Source organism: Taurulus bubalis (genome assembly GCF_910589615.1).
Source record: "Taurulus bubalis genome assembly, chromosome: 3".
NCBI lineage: Eukaryota > Metazoa > Chordata > Actinopteri > Perciformes > Cottidae > Taurulus > Taurulus bubalis.
The window spans coordinates 31,499,339-31,518,771 of NC_136591.1; the positions used below are offsets into that span (position 1 = coordinate 31,499,339).

At 38.7% G+C, this 19,433-nt stretch overlaps 3 protein-coding genes across 3 annotated transcripts; 2 read left to right on the forward strand and 1 right to left on the reverse strand.

The window, feature by feature from the left end:
• Positions 1 to 35: 35 nt before the first annotated feature.
• LOC306734724 (uncharacterized protein) lies at positions 36 to 1,621 on the reverse strand. The gene is made up of 8 exons (XM_079216102.1): positions 1,602 to 1,621; positions 1,380 to 1,479; positions 1,264 to 1,293; positions 1,080 to 1,179; positions 846 to 960; positions 692 to 753; positions 366 to 440; positions 36 to 270 (listed from the first exon to the last, which is right to left on the reverse strand). Exons 2-8 carry the CDS (start codon positions 1,457 to 1,459, stop codon positions 142 to 144), a joined length of 591 nt encoding a protein of 196 aa, XP_079072228.1. The 5' UTR covers positions 1,460 to 1,479; positions 1,602 to 1,621; the 3' UTR covers positions 36 to 141.
• A 7,398-nt stretch (positions 1,622 to 9,019) lies between these two features.
• LOC306734419 (uncharacterized protein) lies at positions 9,020 to 10,238 on the forward strand (the record flags this gene model as incomplete). The annotated part of the gene is made up of 5 exons (XM_079215776.1): positions 9,020 to 9,220; positions 9,722 to 9,818; positions 9,932 to 9,990; positions 10,079 to 10,177; positions 10,221 to 10,238. The coding sequence occupies 5 exons, from the start codon at positions 9,020 to 9,022 to the stop codon at positions 10,236 to 10,238; spliced, it is 474 nt and encodes a 157-aa protein (XP_079071902.1).
• A 30-nt stretch (positions 10,239 to 10,268) lies between these two features.
• On the forward strand, positions 10,269 to 14,710 carry LOC306734654 (outer kinetochore KNL1 complex subunit KNL1-like). Its single transcript, XM_079216017.1, has 13 exons — positions 10,269 to 10,378; positions 11,136 to 11,226; positions 11,392 to 11,508; positions 11,600 to 11,687; positions 11,841 to 11,903; positions 11,990 to 12,029; positions 12,110 to 12,214; positions 12,368 to 12,468; positions 12,560 to 12,625; positions 12,923 to 13,032; positions 13,204 to 13,325; positions 13,546 to 13,671; positions 14,575 to 14,710. The coding sequence occupies exons 1-13, from the start codon at positions 10,290 to 10,292 to the stop codon at positions 14,669 to 14,671; spliced, it is 1,215 nt and encodes a 404-aa protein (XP_079072143.1). The 5' UTR covers positions 10,269 to 10,289; the 3' UTR covers positions 14,672 to 14,710.
• Positions 14,711 to 19,433: the final 4,723 nt, after the last annotated feature.

Genomic DNA, 19,433 nt, shown 5'->3' on the forward strand with positions numbered 1-19,433 from the left:
TGACAATTTGGAATATGACAATGAGATAAGTAGCAGAAGGATAAAGAATATTTTATTCAGGTTACAATAACAAACATACATTATGGATAAATACACAATTGTGTTCTCAACTAGTCTCTAGTTGGGAAATTATTAGAACAGTTACAGCAAGAGAGCTTCTGCTTCCTTGAGAGCCTTTTCCATTTCAGCCACCTCCAGGGAGAAGTTCTCTCTTTCCTGAGTCATATGTTCCTGTGCTTTTGTGAGTTCCGTCATCATTGTTTGGATTTCCTATAAATGTGTTAAATGAGGATAATTTGAAATACACTATACAATATATGATCGTCACTTAAATAATTTACAACAAAAAGCAAAGTGTGACTCACCTCTAACCGGGCAAGTTTCTGTGTCGCATCGTCTCCAAACGCTTTTAATTCAGTCAGCAGGTTTGTGGAGACGCTCTGAAATGGAGACAATGACAGTTGTGTTTAATAGACGACCAAACAGCTGTTACCCTTTTATGTGTAGGATACAAGTATAGTGTAAATTATTTTAAAAACGAGTAATATTTGTTCTCCCTTTAATTGTGTGGTTATGTGATATATAACAAGTGCATGTTTGTAGTTATTTGCATGAGTGTTATAAAAAAATAAAAAAAATAAAAAATGACTGTGCTTATAACATCCAGTAAAATGAAATAAAATATACATACCATAACCTCTTTTCTTTTATCTTCCTTTTGTTGAGCAGCTTCTCCAACCCTTTCTCCTAAAACTAAGAATCCAAAAAGATATTACGTCGTTTTATATCAAGCAACAACTGAAATCAAGCAAAGAAAAACACATTTGATAGAGATACATATTCACCTGGGTCTATGTTGGCTGTGACTAAGAGTATGCGACAGTCCTTCAGGTTTTTCTTAGCCTCTCCAGTCTCCTTTTTAAGTTCACTGAACTGCAGCTCCAACTCAACTACTCTTTGCTGCAAAGTAACAAGGAAAGAAATGCTGGTCAATTGCGGAAGACAAGTGAAATGTATAAATACATACAATTAGTTATGTTAGAATCATACAAGTACTTCATTCAAACTGCTTCTCACACCTGTGTCTCTGTGAGGTTTTTCTGCAGCTCCTCATTGGTAGCAATCAGATGCTGATTTTGACCCTTAATCTCTGCCTGTTGCCCATACCTGGTGGAGATCCTAACAGGTGCAATATAATGTTGTAAACAAAATAGGCTGATGCTCACTGCATGTTCAGGATATGCAATATGATGCAAGGCTTACCCTTTGTGTACATTAGGAGGAAAAGTTTTCCTGCAAGACAAAATAAAGATAAACAATGAATTAAATAGCTGTGAAGCAACCATTCAGAGTATAGTGTTGATTGGCACATGTCTTACTTAGGCATGTTTTCTTTTTTTGCTGTTGTAGATACAGTTGCTGTGTCTTTGGATTCAAATTTATAACCTGCTTTCTTCATTTCTGCAGGTAACTGCACACCTGGAACACATACGTTTGTTAATCAGACATCAGCTTTGTCAGGTTTTAAACTACAATAATACAATTGAAATATACATAAATGTAAGTATCAACACAGTGCAAACACAGCAAATTCTGCACACCTCTTGGAATTTTGGATGACATTTTCTTCATCTGTTGTGAAATGAATACAATGCCAGCAATGAAAAAGGCACCTGTATGAAGAAACAATCTGATTCAAGAACTTATAATTTCATTCCAGGAAGATTTTACTGAACCAGCAGTTGAACGGAAATGTTAAAACACGTTCTGCGTATGCGTACTCTAAGGTTTCAACAACCTAATCGTAGAAGTATAGGACATTTACAGTCACTATTAAGCGAAACATAAAATACGACTATTTTTGAATGAAGTTTGGTGCGAGTTTCCAAAATACAACATTAAGTACAGGGCTTCAAAGGTCGAGGTATAGTTAGCTTAGCTTAGCTAGGTGTTCGTTAAACGTTCGACACAACTGAAACATACTAACATGAGACACAACATCAACGCCTACCTTTAAGGACACGTTAAATATAAAAAGGTTCGTCCACAGTCAATTCCCCAAAACGAGCCGGACGAATTTAAAAACGTCCCGCCCTGTGCGGTTATATCCGGTTTGATTTCGTTAGTTCCGGTGTGGCAAAAACTACTTTTCTCTATTTCTTGTCGTTGGAGGGTTTGTATTTCTTCATTAATTCGAGCTAAGCGTTATGTGTATTCTTCTGTTATTGTTGTTGAGTGAACATTACTGCACTAACCGAAATAAGCAGCGAACACAAAAACAACAACATTGAAATAGTCCACTGCGCATGCGTGGAGGCGGCTAAATTCAAAACTAAAGACGTTAGCGTCGAGGCTCGTTGACGTTAGTTAGCTGCAGTTCACAGTTTCGCGCATCGACCAGGCTACAAAAAAGCTCCATGAATGTGGTTTCACGTTAGTTAAGAAGTAATACGGCAACACTATCCGGTGTGAAGCCGTGGAAATAGCTGAAAACAACTACAAGGTATGCGCTGTCCTGTCGTGTTTCTTTTGGGTTCAGTTGTTTTTCCTGTTCATTTTGCTAATGGCAGACGTTGCAACACGAAGGTACTGCTTGCTCCCGAGCTCATTACTAATCCTGAAGTAACGCGGTGTTTATGTAATTCATGGCGAGAAATTGGAACTCATTAGATGGCGTTAAACATTTGAGGGAAAGGTGTTTAGTTGATGTAGACTAGAGGAAATCCCATACATTATGTGACCGCTTACATTTGACACCTTCCTCATTCCTTTCATCATCATCCATTAACTTAACTACTATTTGCCTCAAAGATCCTTTTTCATAAGACGTCACACATTTACTATTACGCGTAATTTCAATCACAATTACCTGTAACTTCAATCACAATTACCTGTAACATATCAAACGTCTTGTTGGATTTAAAAGGTGGAATCCACATCCAGCTAGTTGCACATCACGTATTGCTGTAAAATTAGTTATTTACTCGGATAATTTCAGCTCCGTGTCGATAGCATCAATTATTTTGCTAATACATATGATAGATACGCATTTAACGTTAACTGCTGTTCAATAACGTGTGTCTTTATTGTCATGCCACAAAGTCATTTTCTTTTTCACACATCACTTATATAGGTTAGTTTATCATTACTTCTAAAACCTGACACACACAGCACCAGGTCTACCTATTATTCCACCAAAAATGATATATTTGGTTGTTAAATTAATACTGAAAAGGCCATGTCTTGGCAACTTACATGTAATTATGTACTGCAGAATCTGTGATTTGCTGTATCAAGCTCTGTTTTCATTTGTACACAGTTGAGAATGGAGCCTCTGGATCCTGCCAAGAATGAGTAAGTACAAAATGATGTTATTGTGAGAAGAAAGCACTTATGTGTCTTTGTGCCTTTTAACCTCAAAGCAACATACTACACATTGCATAAATTCCACACTTTGTACCTGGCAATAACATTGATTTGTGATATTTTAAATAAGAACAAAGCTGAATACTGTGTGTCATGTGCTGTTACAGTGAAGGCAGTGGATTCTCCAAGCGACGCATTTCTTCGGTCAGTGCTATAAAATAATTTGTGGACAAAGTATATTTACATTTCTTGTGAAAAAATCACAAGCCTGAATCATAACCTCTGCTATTTCTAATTTTTAGATTTTAAAAGCACCAAGGAAATCAGTCCATTTTCCGGAACCACAGCAACAAGAAAAAGTGGTAACTGAATTGCAAGATTTTAAAATTTGAAGTTTTTACATGTAAAGTTGGGGATTTTTCTTATAATGAAAGATAAGCTCAAATTATACTATATTTTGTGTGTGTCAATTCTCACCCTAACAAGGATACAAACTTTGCTTATGGTTTTATATTTTATTTCATATGTTTTTATTTTCACAAAGGTGGAGTGTGCCAAACCAGTGGAAAAGAGGGCTTCAAGAAGAGTCAGTTTTGCCCCTGCCAACGATGTTCTTTTGTTCTCAAAGTGAGACACTAGGAGGGAAAAAGTCAGGCTCAAATGTACCGCTAGGACACTGACATGTCAACCTAACCTGTATTTGGTCTTTACAGGGATGTAAACAGTGCCTCTCCTGCCCGAAGTTCTTTACAAGACTTAATAACAACAAGTATGTAATGTTATTATGTATCAGTATTTGATTTATTATTAGTTTTTGGACCAGCTTTGTAATATTTGTCCTTTGTTATTCCACAGCAGCGACAGACGCACAAAATGGGTAAGGTGCCTCTATCTTTTGAAGCTCCCTATATTAAGCTTTTTCCCTCATTAGCAAGGACAACAAACCTGGAATTTTTGTATGCTAATCTTTGACCTACAGTCACCCCAAACCAGTCAAAAATGTTCTGTAGTAACAACATTAATATTGTGTGTTTTCTTTCATAAGGGTCCAGGTGGAGTTCACTGAAGATGGGATTCAACAAATTATGGGTAGGGATATTACTTTTTAAAATTCAAATGGCTATTACCACATACACACATTATTTGTTACAGTGTAAGATGACTCTTACTAAATTCAAGTCTCTCAAATTCAGGAATGGAAACCCTGTTGAATGCTCCTCTACATGTCTCTCAACAAAAGGATAAGGTGAGCTTGAAGTCAATTATCTTTTTGTCAGAGTTGTGTTTTTTTTTACCACTGTCACCACAGCCACCAGTGGTTAAATGGCTTTGTTATGATTATGTGTATTATATTAATACAATGCTTCATTATAATCTTTATGAGAAGTTGTCATGTAGAACTTGATATTTAGTGATATTCATTGACATAAAGCCACGTATCTTCACCAGGCCGACTTTGATCCTGGGCATGACTTTGGGGAGAAAACAGTAATTTTTTCTACAGATAATGCATTCATGGACATGACCCAAAGTCACACAATAAACATTGCATATGATCAGTTACCCACAAGCGGAAATCTGGATTTAAGAGAAGAGAAGAGAAACCTATCATCATCAGCACTAACTTTGGATCCCGGATTTGAAAACTTCCTTGCCAGTCTCTCTAAACCGAGGGACCCCAGCGTTAATCCTGTGATCACCGCAATGACGCCTGCTGCATCGACTGAAAGAACAAACCGCTCCGTGGGCCAAACTAAAACGCATCGGGCTGATGTGGGCAAAGAAAATCAGGCTCCAACTTTGGTTTCAGCTGTGATGGAGAAGTCACTCAGTACATCCAGGAAGATCGGTGAATCATCTTATGGAAATGCACTCTGTCCTGAAGAAGATTTAAGCATGGATATGACTGAAGCTCAGACGGGTCACATTTTGGGATCCAGTGATGACGATGATCCCTTTCAGTGTCTTTTCCCCACACAAGAAATGTACTCCCGCCTTGAAAGTAGAGTGTCACTGACAAAAGAGAAGACCAAACAGCAGCCGATCAGTAAACCACAGGCATCATTGAACCCTAAAGGTATTTCATTTTCTATCAACCAACTAACTGATTAATGGGCTAAATGTTCCAACATAGTTATTTCTTTGACTTACAGTAAATATTTTGTGTGTTGGGACTGTTGATATTATTTCACAACCGATGGTACGATGATTCATTTACAGTTTAATTAGCATCTTATTTCAATTTCCAAATTCAGATATGACATCCTTGAAGACTCCATCTCTACAGGAATTTAATCAAAGACACAAGGTGAGTTATATAATAACGTTACTTCAGTTTTAAGTCTGAGAACAATCAATCATGCCGTACTGACATTAACTGAAGCTAAAGGTGGCTGAGCTTTTTCTGTTACTGCTCCCAGGCTTTGGGAGTCCCTTTTTAAGTCCTGTTCTACGATTGGCAATTTAAAATAACATTTAAAGAGCCACCTTAGTTTGCTTGCTTTTAGACCAAAGAGAAGCAAACGCCATGACGTTTCTCAAATCCTCCTTACTTTATTTCTAACAACCTCTTGCTGCTTTTTTAATCTGATATTGGTTTTATTCTATTTATCTTAACTTTATATATGTATTTTTTTCTTTCATTTATTGCATTGTGTTATGTGCTATTTCCAATTACGCACCTTTTGTCTTTAATTATGTATACCTGTATTTGGTCAGATCCTAAACCCTTCTGCCTCAACTGGAGAGCACTTAAAAAACAATCCTGTTTTTAAATATGCTGTGTGTGTGTGTGTATATATATATATATACACATACAAACTCAATGATAATTATAGATTGTCATTTTATAGTTTTCAGAATGTTGTCTTAATGTTCTCCAATATCTTTTCGCTTTCAGGACAATCTCGATTCAGCAGACGAATGCAGAGAGAAAACAATAATGTTCACTGCAGGTGATGAGATTGTGGATATGACTCAGAGTCACACGATAAAAATTGATATTGATTCATTTGCTCCTTCAAACCAAAACGTGGACATTTTTCTCACTCGTGGAAAAATGGACTATGCTTCATCTCTGGAGGAGAGAAAACATGGCTCAGATGATCCTTTCCAGTTTCTTTTCCCCACAAAAGACATGTACCCAAAAGGAAGTCTGAAGAAACAAGAGATTACTTCACGACGGCAGCACAATGAAGCACTGGAATCATCTGACCGCAAAGGTATGGAAACACCAAACCCTCCATATTTTTTGACAGTGACAAGGCTGTCGCCAAGAGACTCAGTTAAATAATGTTTTAATATTGGAACTGGGTTTAGAAAGCCGTTTTTCTTTTGTTTAAACTGTTTCTTAATTATTTCCCATCTCCACATTAGGCCTAGATACCTCATTGACTGCTTCTTTAAAGACGAAGGTGCAAAAACATCAGGTAAGCCTAAAAAACCTTACCTTAATTTCATCTTTCACACATTTGTTTTCTGAATGCACCACTATACCACACACTTGACCTAACGCTGCATCTTTAAACTAACATTAAAGCTGCGGTACTAAGTTTATAATTAATTTACTGTAATGTGACAGGGGGGCTCATAGTGACAAACCCAAATATTTCTCCATATCGGCTGGATGCGTAAAAATAGTACACATTGTACAAACTAGTATTTTTCAAGTATAACCCGACCCTAAGCGGTATTAATTCACATCTATCAGATAAACCCATTTGTATAGATATAAATAACCACAGGGATTGTAGTAGTTTCTTTGATTTAGAAAGGTCTTTGAGATTTTGGCTCTGAAATGGTCAAATGTTTAAATTATGAAAGGATCATGTTAACTTGCTGTCCTATAAAAGTTTGATACATTTTCTATGGCTGTCTCCTTCAGGTCAAATGTGATGCTGAAGATGACTGCAGAGAGAAAACAGTGAGGTTCACTGCTGATGATGCCTGTATGGATGTGACGAGAAGTCACACTGTAAATATTGAAGCAGATTTACAACTGCAGTCCCACCAAAATGTGGACTTTTTACCTGCTGGTGGAGAGAAAACAGTGAGGTTCACTGCTGATGATGCCTGTATGGATGTGACGAGAAGTCACACTGTAAATATTGAAGCACAGTTACAACTGCAGTCTCACCAAAATGTGGACTTTTTACCTGCTTGTGGAGAGAAAACAGTGAGGTTCACTGCTGATGATGCCTGTATGGATGTGACGAGAAGTCACACTGTAAATTTTGAAGCAGATTTACAACTGCAGTCCCACCAAAATGTGGACTTTTTACCTGCTTGTGGAGAGAAAACGGTGAGGTTCACTGCTGATGATGCCTGTATGGATGTGACGAGAAGTCACACTGTAAATATTGAAGCACAGTTACAACTGCAGTCTCACCAAAATGTGGACTTTTTACCTGATTGTGGAGAGAAAACAGTGAGGTTCACTGCTGATGATGCCTGTATGGATATGACCCAGGCCCTCACTGTGAAATTCGACCACAATTCAGCATCAGATTCACTTCCGCACCGAGATTCTGAAATTTCATCTACCCATGAAAACATGAATTTTCCTCTATCAGCGGAGAAGACACATCTTCAGCGGAGAAACCAATCTTTATCAGCATTGGCTTTGGACCCAGGATTTAAAAACTCCCTATCTGGAACAAGTGGCCCCTGGGCTGATCCTGTGATTACCACAGCAGTGGCTCTTACTGCACTGTCCCCTCAAAAAACTGAAGACACAAATGACTTCCTGGAGCAAGTTAAAACACGGAAGCCTGATGTGGTAGCTGAACAGCAAGCTCCAGCTTTTGTTTCCTCTGCCGTAAAGAAGCCAATAAATAAAGCCATGATTGAAGGTCCAGAGCCCGACGTATGCATTGAAATGACTGAAGCTCAGACATGCTGCATTTCGGGACAAACAGATGAGCCACCCCAATGCCCTTCTTTCACACAGGACCATTTGAAGAAAACCGAGGTCACTTCACAATTGAGCCGTGAAGAGCTGGGATCCTCCAACCCTGACGGCATGGAAATCACAAACCTTCCTGATTCTCTTCACTCGAATGAAACCGTCACCAGTTGCATACCAAGAAGTCAAACTCTTACTTTATCGACAGAGAATTCACCCGGTGCAGTCAACCATGATGTTGATGCAGCGCCTTCACGGAAGTCTCGACGAATTAGTTTGGCCGATCTTCAATTAAAAGTAAGACGTCTGAGCCACATCATTAATACAGCTCCTGTTACTATTGGCATGGAGCCCTGCACGGCACCTTTGCCTCGACTGGAACACAACATGGACAAAAGCCCAAAAGTCAAAACCAAATGCCCACCTGTAACGGAGTCTGAACTCGGAATGGGTTTAGTAAACACGGAAGAAAATACAAAAGATCAAAGTCTTGTTCAAGAAGAACAACCCTCTACTACTAATACTACTATTCTAACTCCTTTCATCCTGAAGACTAAACAACTGATGTCAAGACTCTCAGTGGGAAGCTTTAAGGCAAAACTCCCTCAAAGAGGCAAAGATCCAAAGAAGCAGACTGTTTCTGTTGGAGAAAGTACGAGGACAGCCACTGTCGATGTTGCAAATAAACTGAGCAACTTTAACAATGATTTGGGCAATATTTCGGACGAAGAGCTTCCTATCTGTGAAGATATGTCCGAAACACTGGACATGAGTCCCCGGAGAGCCACTGAAAAAGTGAGTGCTTCCCAGGATTTAGAGGACTCTGTATTCCAAGAGGACTTTGTTAGTTCTGTCCATAAGAAAAAGAGACCTTTGCCGGCAGATGAAAACAACATGGAGGATGAAAAGAGAATGAAAACATCTACTGAGGCGCCCACTGACGTTGAAACGGTAGGTCAAATTTAGAGAATTATACATTCTCAGATCATGGATAATGTCTTTGTTTACCCTTTTTAATTTACCTTGACATGCCTATTTCTAATGGTATATTTATCATATTTTTGTGAGAAACCTGGCTGGAATTAACTTCACCTCACTTGCAAATTGAGTTTGATTTACGAATTTTCAGTATATTATATTACACTTTGGTAGCACTTTATAATAAGTACACACTATTTAGCATTAGAAAAGCATGAATAAACACTGAATTCATCATTTATAAAGCATTATTCCAACATGAACACTCATTAGTAACTCATTAGTATGCAATTCATAAACACAGTTATAAATGTATCATTCTTGATTTAATAAGCTTGGGTTTTCATACTTTATAAATGATGAATTCAGTGTTTATTCATGCTTTACTAATGCTAATTAGCGTGTACTTATAATAAAGTGCTCCCTACACTTTCTTGTTATGGATATTCTTAATTTTTTTTCTTCTATTTTCAGTCTCATGTTGTGGACTCTCTCCACACTACACAGACCACAGATTACTCCAACAGCATTCACACTTCTAGCACCAGATGTGAAGCTACATTTGAATCAAGTAAGTTGTTATGGATTCACATGAGTATCATCAAAATTCATATTTGATTGTGTTTTTCGGACATAATTGTGCTTACTTAGATTCTCAGTCAATTCTTTTTCTTTTTTTTTCAGCTTTCAAACACAGCCTGTTTGAATCCCAAGTTGAGGACTACACCAATGATTTACACAGGGTATATTGTTGACTTATGTTATGGATATATCTTTGAAATATCATGTTTTTTATTCAGTCATTTATTGCCCTCAATGTTTTGATTACAGAAACTCAATGATGGCAACATTACAGTGTCAGAGTTCTTTAAACTCTTCAACATAGACTTTGTCATCCATAATCCTCGGCAAAGCATCCTTTCTGGCAAAGTAGGTTCATCTTCAATAATATTAAAAATATATGGAAAAACAGCCAAATATAGTAACATGACCTTTTTTTAATCTTTGTTTGCAGCTTTTGTCAGACACAGATTGCACACCAATGGATTTATTGAAAGACAGACACATCTACCGTCCTAAACAGATGGTGTATGAGACAGACGTCCTTAACCTCACAGAACAGGTGGAGGGGTATGTACGCCTGAGTTTGTGTCACACATTTTTTGTTGTTTATCACAGTACGCTGTTTAACCTTGTGGTTTTTATTTCTTGAAGGCTGTTCATGTCTCATTTTCGGTCAGCATGGCCCCTTAAAAGGTGCTATGTGTGGTACTTGGCCATCTGCTGCCAAGAAACTGGGGTTCTGCATTTCACCTCTGCGAGGTCGATGCAATCTAAATTCATAATCATCCGTTATTGAAAAATATTCGACGACAAACTAACACTAGAGCAAGAACACACAGAAATCAACCAAACTGGGGAAACTCTGAGGCCAATACAACACTGTTCTCTTTAAATCTCCACATGTGGCTTCTACCTATAGTCCATACATGTTTGGATAGTTTGTTCACCAGACCAAATCCAAAGTGGCAGAGCGTAAACTTGCACAAACCTCAGTGCTGGGAGTTGCCGCGTTATGCCCAGCTGGTGTTAATCACCTTGACGGTACAGCTTCAAGGTGATTGACAAGCCCTCGGGGCAGCTCTACGCCCTTTCACATTGTACTGAGGGCAGAATGGACACTACAGTGACTCACTATCGCCTCTCGAAGAAAAAAGCAGTATTACAAGACGGGACGCACCGGAGTTAGCGTGCTAGGTGTTTTGTTAAAGGCAGCCTATCTTGTTGGACTGCGTCAGAAATTGCAGAATACAATCGGAGGAGACATAGAAAGATCCTGTCGTAAGAAGGTAAAATCTAACACAGCCCTGTTTTGTCCTCTTCCCAGGTTGAAGGGCAGAATGCAGGACCTGGACAAACCACTGAAGATTGTTAATAGATCTTTGTGGGAAGAAGTGAGAAATTCTTCAGAGAAAGAGGTATAAAAGGATAACCCAGTGTATTTCTTTCTAACTGCAATTTATTTTCCTTGTTGTTACATGATGGCCATGTCATGTGACATATTTACAGTGTCACATGAGCAGTATATCAATTGGGCATATGATTTTATCCCTGACCCTCGCTGTGTTTGTTTGAATTTGCAGTTCAACTCGTTTGGTGCAAAACTAAAAGAGCGAAATAACCTCTTCAGAAAGTTGAGCAGAGTTCAGTCCCATGAAATGAAGGAGGTGTTGTACTCTAACATTGTGCAGGCTAGTCTGGTAAGAGCCTCCACACACAGAAATAGTGAATAGCAACAGTGTGGATCTTTTTAAGGACATGGAACATGAAAGATCATTTCTATCTTTTCAGGAGGAGCAGCAGAGGTTGAGAGGAACGATTGGGGAAGCAGATGAGATGCTAAAAAGCTTGGATGACTGTATTCATGAGCTAGAAACGGGTATGCTACTGTGGGAAAATGACTCGTGGAGATCCAGTTTACTGTTCCACCTTCTCTGTATGAACGGTTAATGATTCAGACCCACAGAAACGGGGCTGTATTGGTGTGGATGTGATAATAAAATGCACTTTATCTCATTTTACCGTCCTCTAGAACTTAATGCAGTTGAAGAAAAGAGCTTCGACGATAAACCAATTCTGAAATCATGTCAGGAAGGTAACTTGTAATACCTTTTCATTATCATATTTATTTATTTGTATGTGCTTGAATTGAATATTTAATTAATGTTCCTCTTTTTCCAGAAATGCAGAAAGTCGCAGAGGCTTTGGCGGATAATGACCGGTGAGTTACATTTTAATGAACATATTTTCTTATGTTTAGATACTTGAAATATTCATTATTTTTCTATGCTTTCGCCACAGACAAATATCCGAACTGGAGATGCAGAAGAAGCAGAATTCAAATAAACTGAAAAGGCTGAAAGCTGAGACGAGGAACCTTGAGAGCCACATCGATCTGCTGCATAGGTCAGGTTCTGATTTTAATGGGTTTTCAGATCTCAAGTATCAAGTAACACGTAGCACCTCATTTACAAAATGCTGCTTATGCTGCACCTTGAACCACTTTTCATACTACAGTGATATTTAAGTAAAATCCCTTTTGTACATTTCTTACCTCAGTGTAAACGAATGGAAGTTTGTAGAGAAGACGGACAACTGCACCACCTACACTTTCCTTCATGAGACCTTGCATCTGGAGCTGGTCTATGAAGAATCCAGTGGTGAGTAGTCCAGTGTTAATTTAATGCCATGCTTTAAAAAAATAGATATTTCTCCATTTAATACTATTTGTCTTTCTTGTGGGTTTTGAAGGAAACGATGCTGGTAATCAGTCTGAGAGGAAAATATCAGACCTCGCATTCAAATTTCAACTTGATGGTAAGAAAAGGCAATAGCATAACAAGACAGTAGTGTGACCTGTCAGAATATGTGTGATGAGTATTGTGTTTGGATTTACATGAGCGCAAATCTTGATTCATGTCTCTTTCTTGTCTCACCTGTCTAAATGCCTTCCATGTCAAAGGATGTTATGCTTGTTAGAGCAGTTCACATTTCTGAGAAGAAAAAACTGGCATCATTACTTAGCTTTATAATGAGGATACATTTTGAGCATTGAGGACATTATTGTTACGGGTAATTTGTTTAAAACTACTGTACATTTTGTTTTCTCACTAGATGAGGAGTCACAGGGCCACGTCTGCTTCGTTCACAATCTGCTCTCTCAGTACATCGAGGGAGAAAGTGACTGGGTGAAGAAGTATCCAACGAGCAGACATGTTCCAACGGTAGGCGAGAATGGAGATTTGTTCTGTTCATTACAAGAGGGCCACATGTGTAGCTGCATGTTGTGTTTATCATGTTTAATGTCAGGCTTGTTCAAGTTCTTTCAGTCGGCAGACAGTAGTCCGTTAATATGAAACGTTCATCTGATCTGTTTTGTCTCCTGTTGTGTGAAGCTGCTCCATGATGTCGGCCTGGTGGTGAGTCGCTGTCGTCTGCTGGGAGAGGAGCTGCGTCTGATGAAAATGTGGGGAGGTATAAGGCTTGATATTCTAAACATCAGCTGTGCGGGCACTCGGTAAGAACTCTTCCCAACAAAAGATAGCAACATTTTTTTTAAGGCAACTTAAGACAACAAGACAAGTGGCCTCAAAATCTGCGACAAAAGGACCACAAATACTATTGTAATATGATGGTTAATAACAAACTAATTAAACTACTGTTCCATTGTTAAGAAATGGAATAAAAGCTCACATTACATTGTTTAATATCCTTTCTTTTTCTTCTTCTTCTTCTAGAGTGCACATTGTCTTCAGCAGTCTCAAGGCATTGTCCAAGTTTGAAGTGATCTTCTCTGTCAGTCTGATCGACCGCCTCTATGTCGTCCGATTGCAGAGCTTCACAAACGTGTTTGGAAACACAACGTAAGTGCGACTCAAATATGAATTCAGTAGGCATAAGTGAGGTTGTGCTCTCCTGGCTTTTGGGTGGTGGCGAAACGCAATTTGAAAAGCACTCAAGCAAAAATGTGTTGTTTCTGTATGACACAACGGATAAGCTCTCATGTTGATCTACGCAGCTGTCTACACTGCCAACCAAACGTTCTTTTTTCTTTCTTTTTCAAAGGAGGTGTTGATGGCCAAAAAAAAACACTATTACTTTACTACATGTCTACAATGTATTACATATTTTAGGGTTTTATTATTTTAATTATTAAACATTTATCATATGATCTTTCTTTTCCTATTATGTGACCTTCTTCTTTGATTGCGTTATTTCCAATGGCCTGTTTTCTTATTTATTGCTGTTTAGTTATGGATTATGTTTTTTTGAACTTTTTCTTTTGCATTTTTAACACAACAGAACAGTCTTTGACATTTAAATCAACATAATAAAATAAATACTAAATAACCTTTATATACATGCACATCTACACCGACAAATTCTTATACATATGCATCTACATATACACAACCATCTACATCCACATACATAACCTGATTATGTTTTTTTTTAATGACATAAAAAGGTGTGTAGTTATAGCCTTCAAATAAAGTTTCCTTTAGCCTAAAGCTTTTAACACACGTTCTCCGCCAGGTTATTATCAATGAGTGTTGTTGATGGGGATCAGAATACTCACACTAACCAAAGGAAAACACACTGCACAGAAGGTTCGGCTGCTCCAGGCTTTGAACTTAGTATACAAGAAAGGAACTGGTATAGACGGTCACTTCAGTGTTGTGTCAACGCTGCCGTTCCGTAAACGCAGCGCTATTTAGTTTGATATATAATTTATATTTTTTTAATATGTTTTCATTCATTTGCAGGTTCCAGCAGATTGAGGAGAGCGTTGCGTCGTTCAGTCCGTCAAAGAACCTCCTGACGAAGATTGTGAAAACAATTCATGATAATCTGCTCTGTTGAGACCAGGAAGTTTTTGTTGTTTGCTTTTGTCATTTAGAGACCAAAACTTGTTTATTAATAAATATATGTATATTCAAAAGATTGTTTGAATATTTTTTTCTCTGCTTTTGTTGCTTAACTGTGTTTTCTTTCCCCAGGAGGCATTATCTGATAATATAAAATGACATACGGTACTTATAGTCTCTTCTTAATCTGCTTGTCTACAACATTTAGGTTGAACTGTTTCAGTAAAGTATCATTAATGTTAATACTCCCTTTGCATAATGTTTATATATCTTACAAGACCAATATTTTGTCGTTGTTTAGACTAATGGGCAGACTGGTATTACCTCTACTGGTTTGATAGACTGTTGTCAAGAATGTCAAACATCAACATCTGCCCTTATTCTCTAAAGCAGCGGTTCCCAAACTTTTTAGACCACGCACCCCCTTCTACATCCCGACCGGGTTCACGCACCCCTAATCCCCCACACCTTAAAAAAAAACGCAACAGAGCCTATTTATAGCCGCATAAAATCGGACCAATGCGAGAACTGTTTGCTCGCGCGTGGCGTTTGTTACAAGATTTAGGCTGCTGTATAAATTTCAGTTACACAAGGCGTCACTTTTAAAGAGCAATAAGGATGGCGAGGGCACAGGCTCAGAGGCAGATTGCATTTCACATGTATTTACTTAAACACAGTAAGCCACGTAAAGAATAAAGAGTGGCACATGCATAGGCTCAGAAACAGATATAAATTTTAAAAAAAAGGAGGCTCCAGGGGTGCGCGCACCACACTTTGGGAATCCCTGGTGTAGACCCAACACATGAATGAGACTGCAATTGTTTTGGCTATTTTGTAACTCTTCCAATTTTGATCTAAAAAATGTAAGGGGCTTCTGACTTGCACTGGCATGCTTGGTGTTCAGGTGGAGGCGCAAATAAGAGGCTTCAGACAGCTGTTAGCCAGAACCTCACTGCACAACACGCACTGTGGCTTCGGGCAATCTGCATTGCCAATCCAAGTGAAGCCCAGACCCAGATAATTGTCATCATATTTCCTCTTTTTTTTCCCAGTCTGATGCTCACTCTCGTTTCCTCTTTTTTCACCTTGACTCCGCGATGGGCCTCTGTGCTCCCGGTTTGTCTGTGATATCCCTTCCTCCTTCTCGGTCTCCTCCGTCTCCTCTTTCTCCGACTCCCGGTCGATTTCTTCTCCCGGTCTCTCCCCAACGCACCTCTCCGTTTCTCTCGCCTCCGGTTCCTCACTCTCTCTGTCCCTCTCCTCTTTTATTACTGATAGCTTCAGATGTCCCACCTGACAGCTTCCCCGATTTCAGCCAGTTTAACATATTTTCATGGATGTTGCTGAATGAATGAAATGACGTTAGGTGCACAAGCTAGGCTAGCTAGTGTGTACGTAAAAGACAGTCTGGAGGCCGGACCGGAAGTGCATCTATTTATTAAATTGTACGTTTTTAATTGTAATTAAATATACATCTTACAAAGGGAATTTTAAAAGTATGTTTAATATTAATTATTACACCATTAGACCACCATTACATTTTTTCCTCTCGCGCACCCTAAGGGTGCGCGCACCACACTTTGGGAATCCCTGCTCTACAGCAAAGTGTTGTCTTTTTTAACTCGTATGAATGCTATCAGTTTGCTGCTCTTTTCTACTTCATGACAATAACCAAGTGGACATCCCCTGAAAACACACCTCCAGTGTTAAATGCTATACTGTGGTCATGCTTTAGAGGGCGCCGTGGGTCTGTAAAATAGGTAACGTATTCAACACCCACTTTGGTTTGTGACCTCTTAAAGCAATGTCTACTTACGCCCCCTCCTCACAGAAAATGGCCTGAGTGTGGATATTTGTGAGCCGTTGATCCGGTGTTTCTTTCCTGCCCAGATTGTTTGGTTTTAATGATGAGGTAGCTCGACATTTCTTTTCAAGCTGCAAACATACAGTATAGATGTTCTTCCCTAATTTTTGCAATCATCTTGTGACCTCTGAGATTTATCTTGTTACCTTTTTTGAGATCTTGACCTTGAGGGTTGAGAACCACTATATTTATAGAACAGATGTAAGATATGCATTTTTAAGTTGTTTCTAAGTCTGAGATGAGAATGAGCTGCAAATGACAAATACTTTAGTGGAGCTTTTCATCTATGAAATGTAAACAACTTAATAACATAAAATTAGACTTTGTTTTAGATGCATTTTCGATTTTTGTGTGTTTTTAACAATGAGTCATAGATTTCTAAGGCTAATAGACGCCTTGAAATCCTTCAGCGATGACCAGAGAGCAGCTGCACCTTGGCATCAAACAAAGAAAGCTCATCTGTGGAGGCTCTCTGTCGTTTACTGAACCAACATAAACATGGAAGTATTTAGCTGCAGATCTTGCTACTGTTCAAAGCTCATTGGCAATAGCCGAAACATGACTGACATGGACAGTGTCCTGAGGTTATTTGAAAGGTCAAACAGCCAGATACAAGCCTCTGAGAGGGGGTCTGTATGTGTGTGTGGTGGGGGGTTCGGACGGTCCATTCCTCAAGCCTTGACGTCAAAGGTCAAAGAGGACTTTCCAAACCGTCACCCTCTAGTGAGCCGTCAGGGGACACGAGTTCCTCCGTCCCTCCCCCAGAAACAACGGCTGCTGTCAAACCAGATCGAGGACACACAGGGTGTCCTGGCGGGGGTTAAGTTTGGCTGAAGTAGCATTTGGGTCTCCTGACCTCAACCTCGGGGTCAACTCAAATTCGTTTCAATCGATCCACTGAAGGATTTGTCCTTATTTACAATGTGAAACTGAATCATTCATTAGTTCAGAACACAAAACAAATAGGTACTAGTTGTTTTTTACTCCAAGTAAATTCAGAGGGATGGATCAGTGTTGTGAGTATCGACAGCGGTTGCACTGGCGCCTGGTAGTAATATATTGGGTTTGTGTGAGTTGCAGGGCATTTGTAGTTTAAGGCAAAAATATAATACTTTTCGGAAGATATACAAACAGTTTTATCACATTAGCATGCTAATATATGACACTAAACCCAAAGTACAGATCTGACTGATGTAATACTAAAATCAGATATTAACATTTTTGACTTCATGATACCGCTCAATGGAAAGAGTTTAAATTGGTCGGTCAGTCAGTTATGACATTAACACATTTTGTGGAAATCCACAATAGTTTTACTCAAAACCACAAATGTCAGCCTCATGGTGGCACTAGAGGAAAAGTCAGGGGATCAGTCAGTGAACCCCAAATATATACATATTGACATGCTGCCGTGCCTTGAGCCATGCTGCCACTGTGGCTAAAAACATGTAATTCATTGTCTTTTAACATAAAAGTGAAACCTGTGAAACAGCTATGATCTGGTCACCATTGCACGCCATTAAACAATTGTTTGTAAAATGTGTCTGAATCAGATAAACGGGCTGATTGTAAGGGTGGCTACAAAAGAGTCCAATTGCAAATGGACAAACAAAAGCAGAAACCTTTACGACAACAAAATGACATGAAACAAGAAATAAAATCCATCTAAGTGAATTAAATAAACACTAGTGTATTGATCAATAAAGTAAAGATCTTTTTCACTTGACATTAAATGCATCACCACATATGAGAGGGGCAATGAAACACCTTTCTGAGTGACAAATGTAACAGTTTATTGGGATTTAGATGAAAATAGATGTATAATTCTGTAAAGTGGACCATTTGGCCTCAAGCAACCTGGTCCCAGTTTGTTTATCCACAGATCCAGGAGCAGTGTTTCACCAGGGAGGAGCTTTGAGGTGGGAGAATTGGTTTTGGAAGATGGAAAAGGGCCTTAAGGTTTCCTTTGTATTTAAGTCAAAACAAAACCACCTGCCAAACAAACTGGTGCTTCATGCAATAAAGAAAAGAAAGGGAAATGGAGTATGCACTTTAATCTAGTAGGAAGAGCTATTTTTCATTTTTATCTCTAGGAATAAGATTAGAAACAACAGCAACATTCAGCTCCAAGTCCTGCTTGGATAAGGATTTCATATTCAGAGACATAAATAATGGTTTTGACATTTCTGAGTGACCGAACCCCCCACCATACTTCCATGTAGTATAACTTGGGGTCACCCAAAGCTACATTCTGGGATCAGTGTTGTTTGGCTTTACTGTGTCTACAATGCTTGACCAGACCTTTATTAGTATATGCATTTTAAAAGAAACAAAAGGATATATATATATATATATATATATATATATATATATATATATATATATATATATATATATATATATATATATATATATATATATATATATATAGTAGCCTCCCACTACAGAAAGAAACAAAAGGAACCAATGCTCCGTCGTCCACTTACTCAAGAATATGATATTGTTTTCTCTTAGGTTAATTTGCAGCAGATATTTGGGCAACAAAATAAGCATGTGGATGTGCAGTATATCTCATTATCATGCTTTATTTCATGTGTATTTTTAAAGAAGGTCAGAGTTCAAGTATGCCAACGACCATTGCTGTAACTGTAACGACAGCCTGCCAACACCTCCAGTCTGAAGTAATTTGCCTCCATTGTCCCTCCCTTCCTCTGGCCTTGGTGGCCATGTTTGTTCATAGAACAGCTCCATGTCTTATAATTATCTCACAGTGCTGCTGGAGTCCAGCTGTGACAGCTTCACTCATACAGTCAGAAATGAAGATAAAGGCCACTCATTTTAAACAAAGTGTTGGGTTTCACAGCAGCGCACGAGGAAAAGCCAAAGCACAATG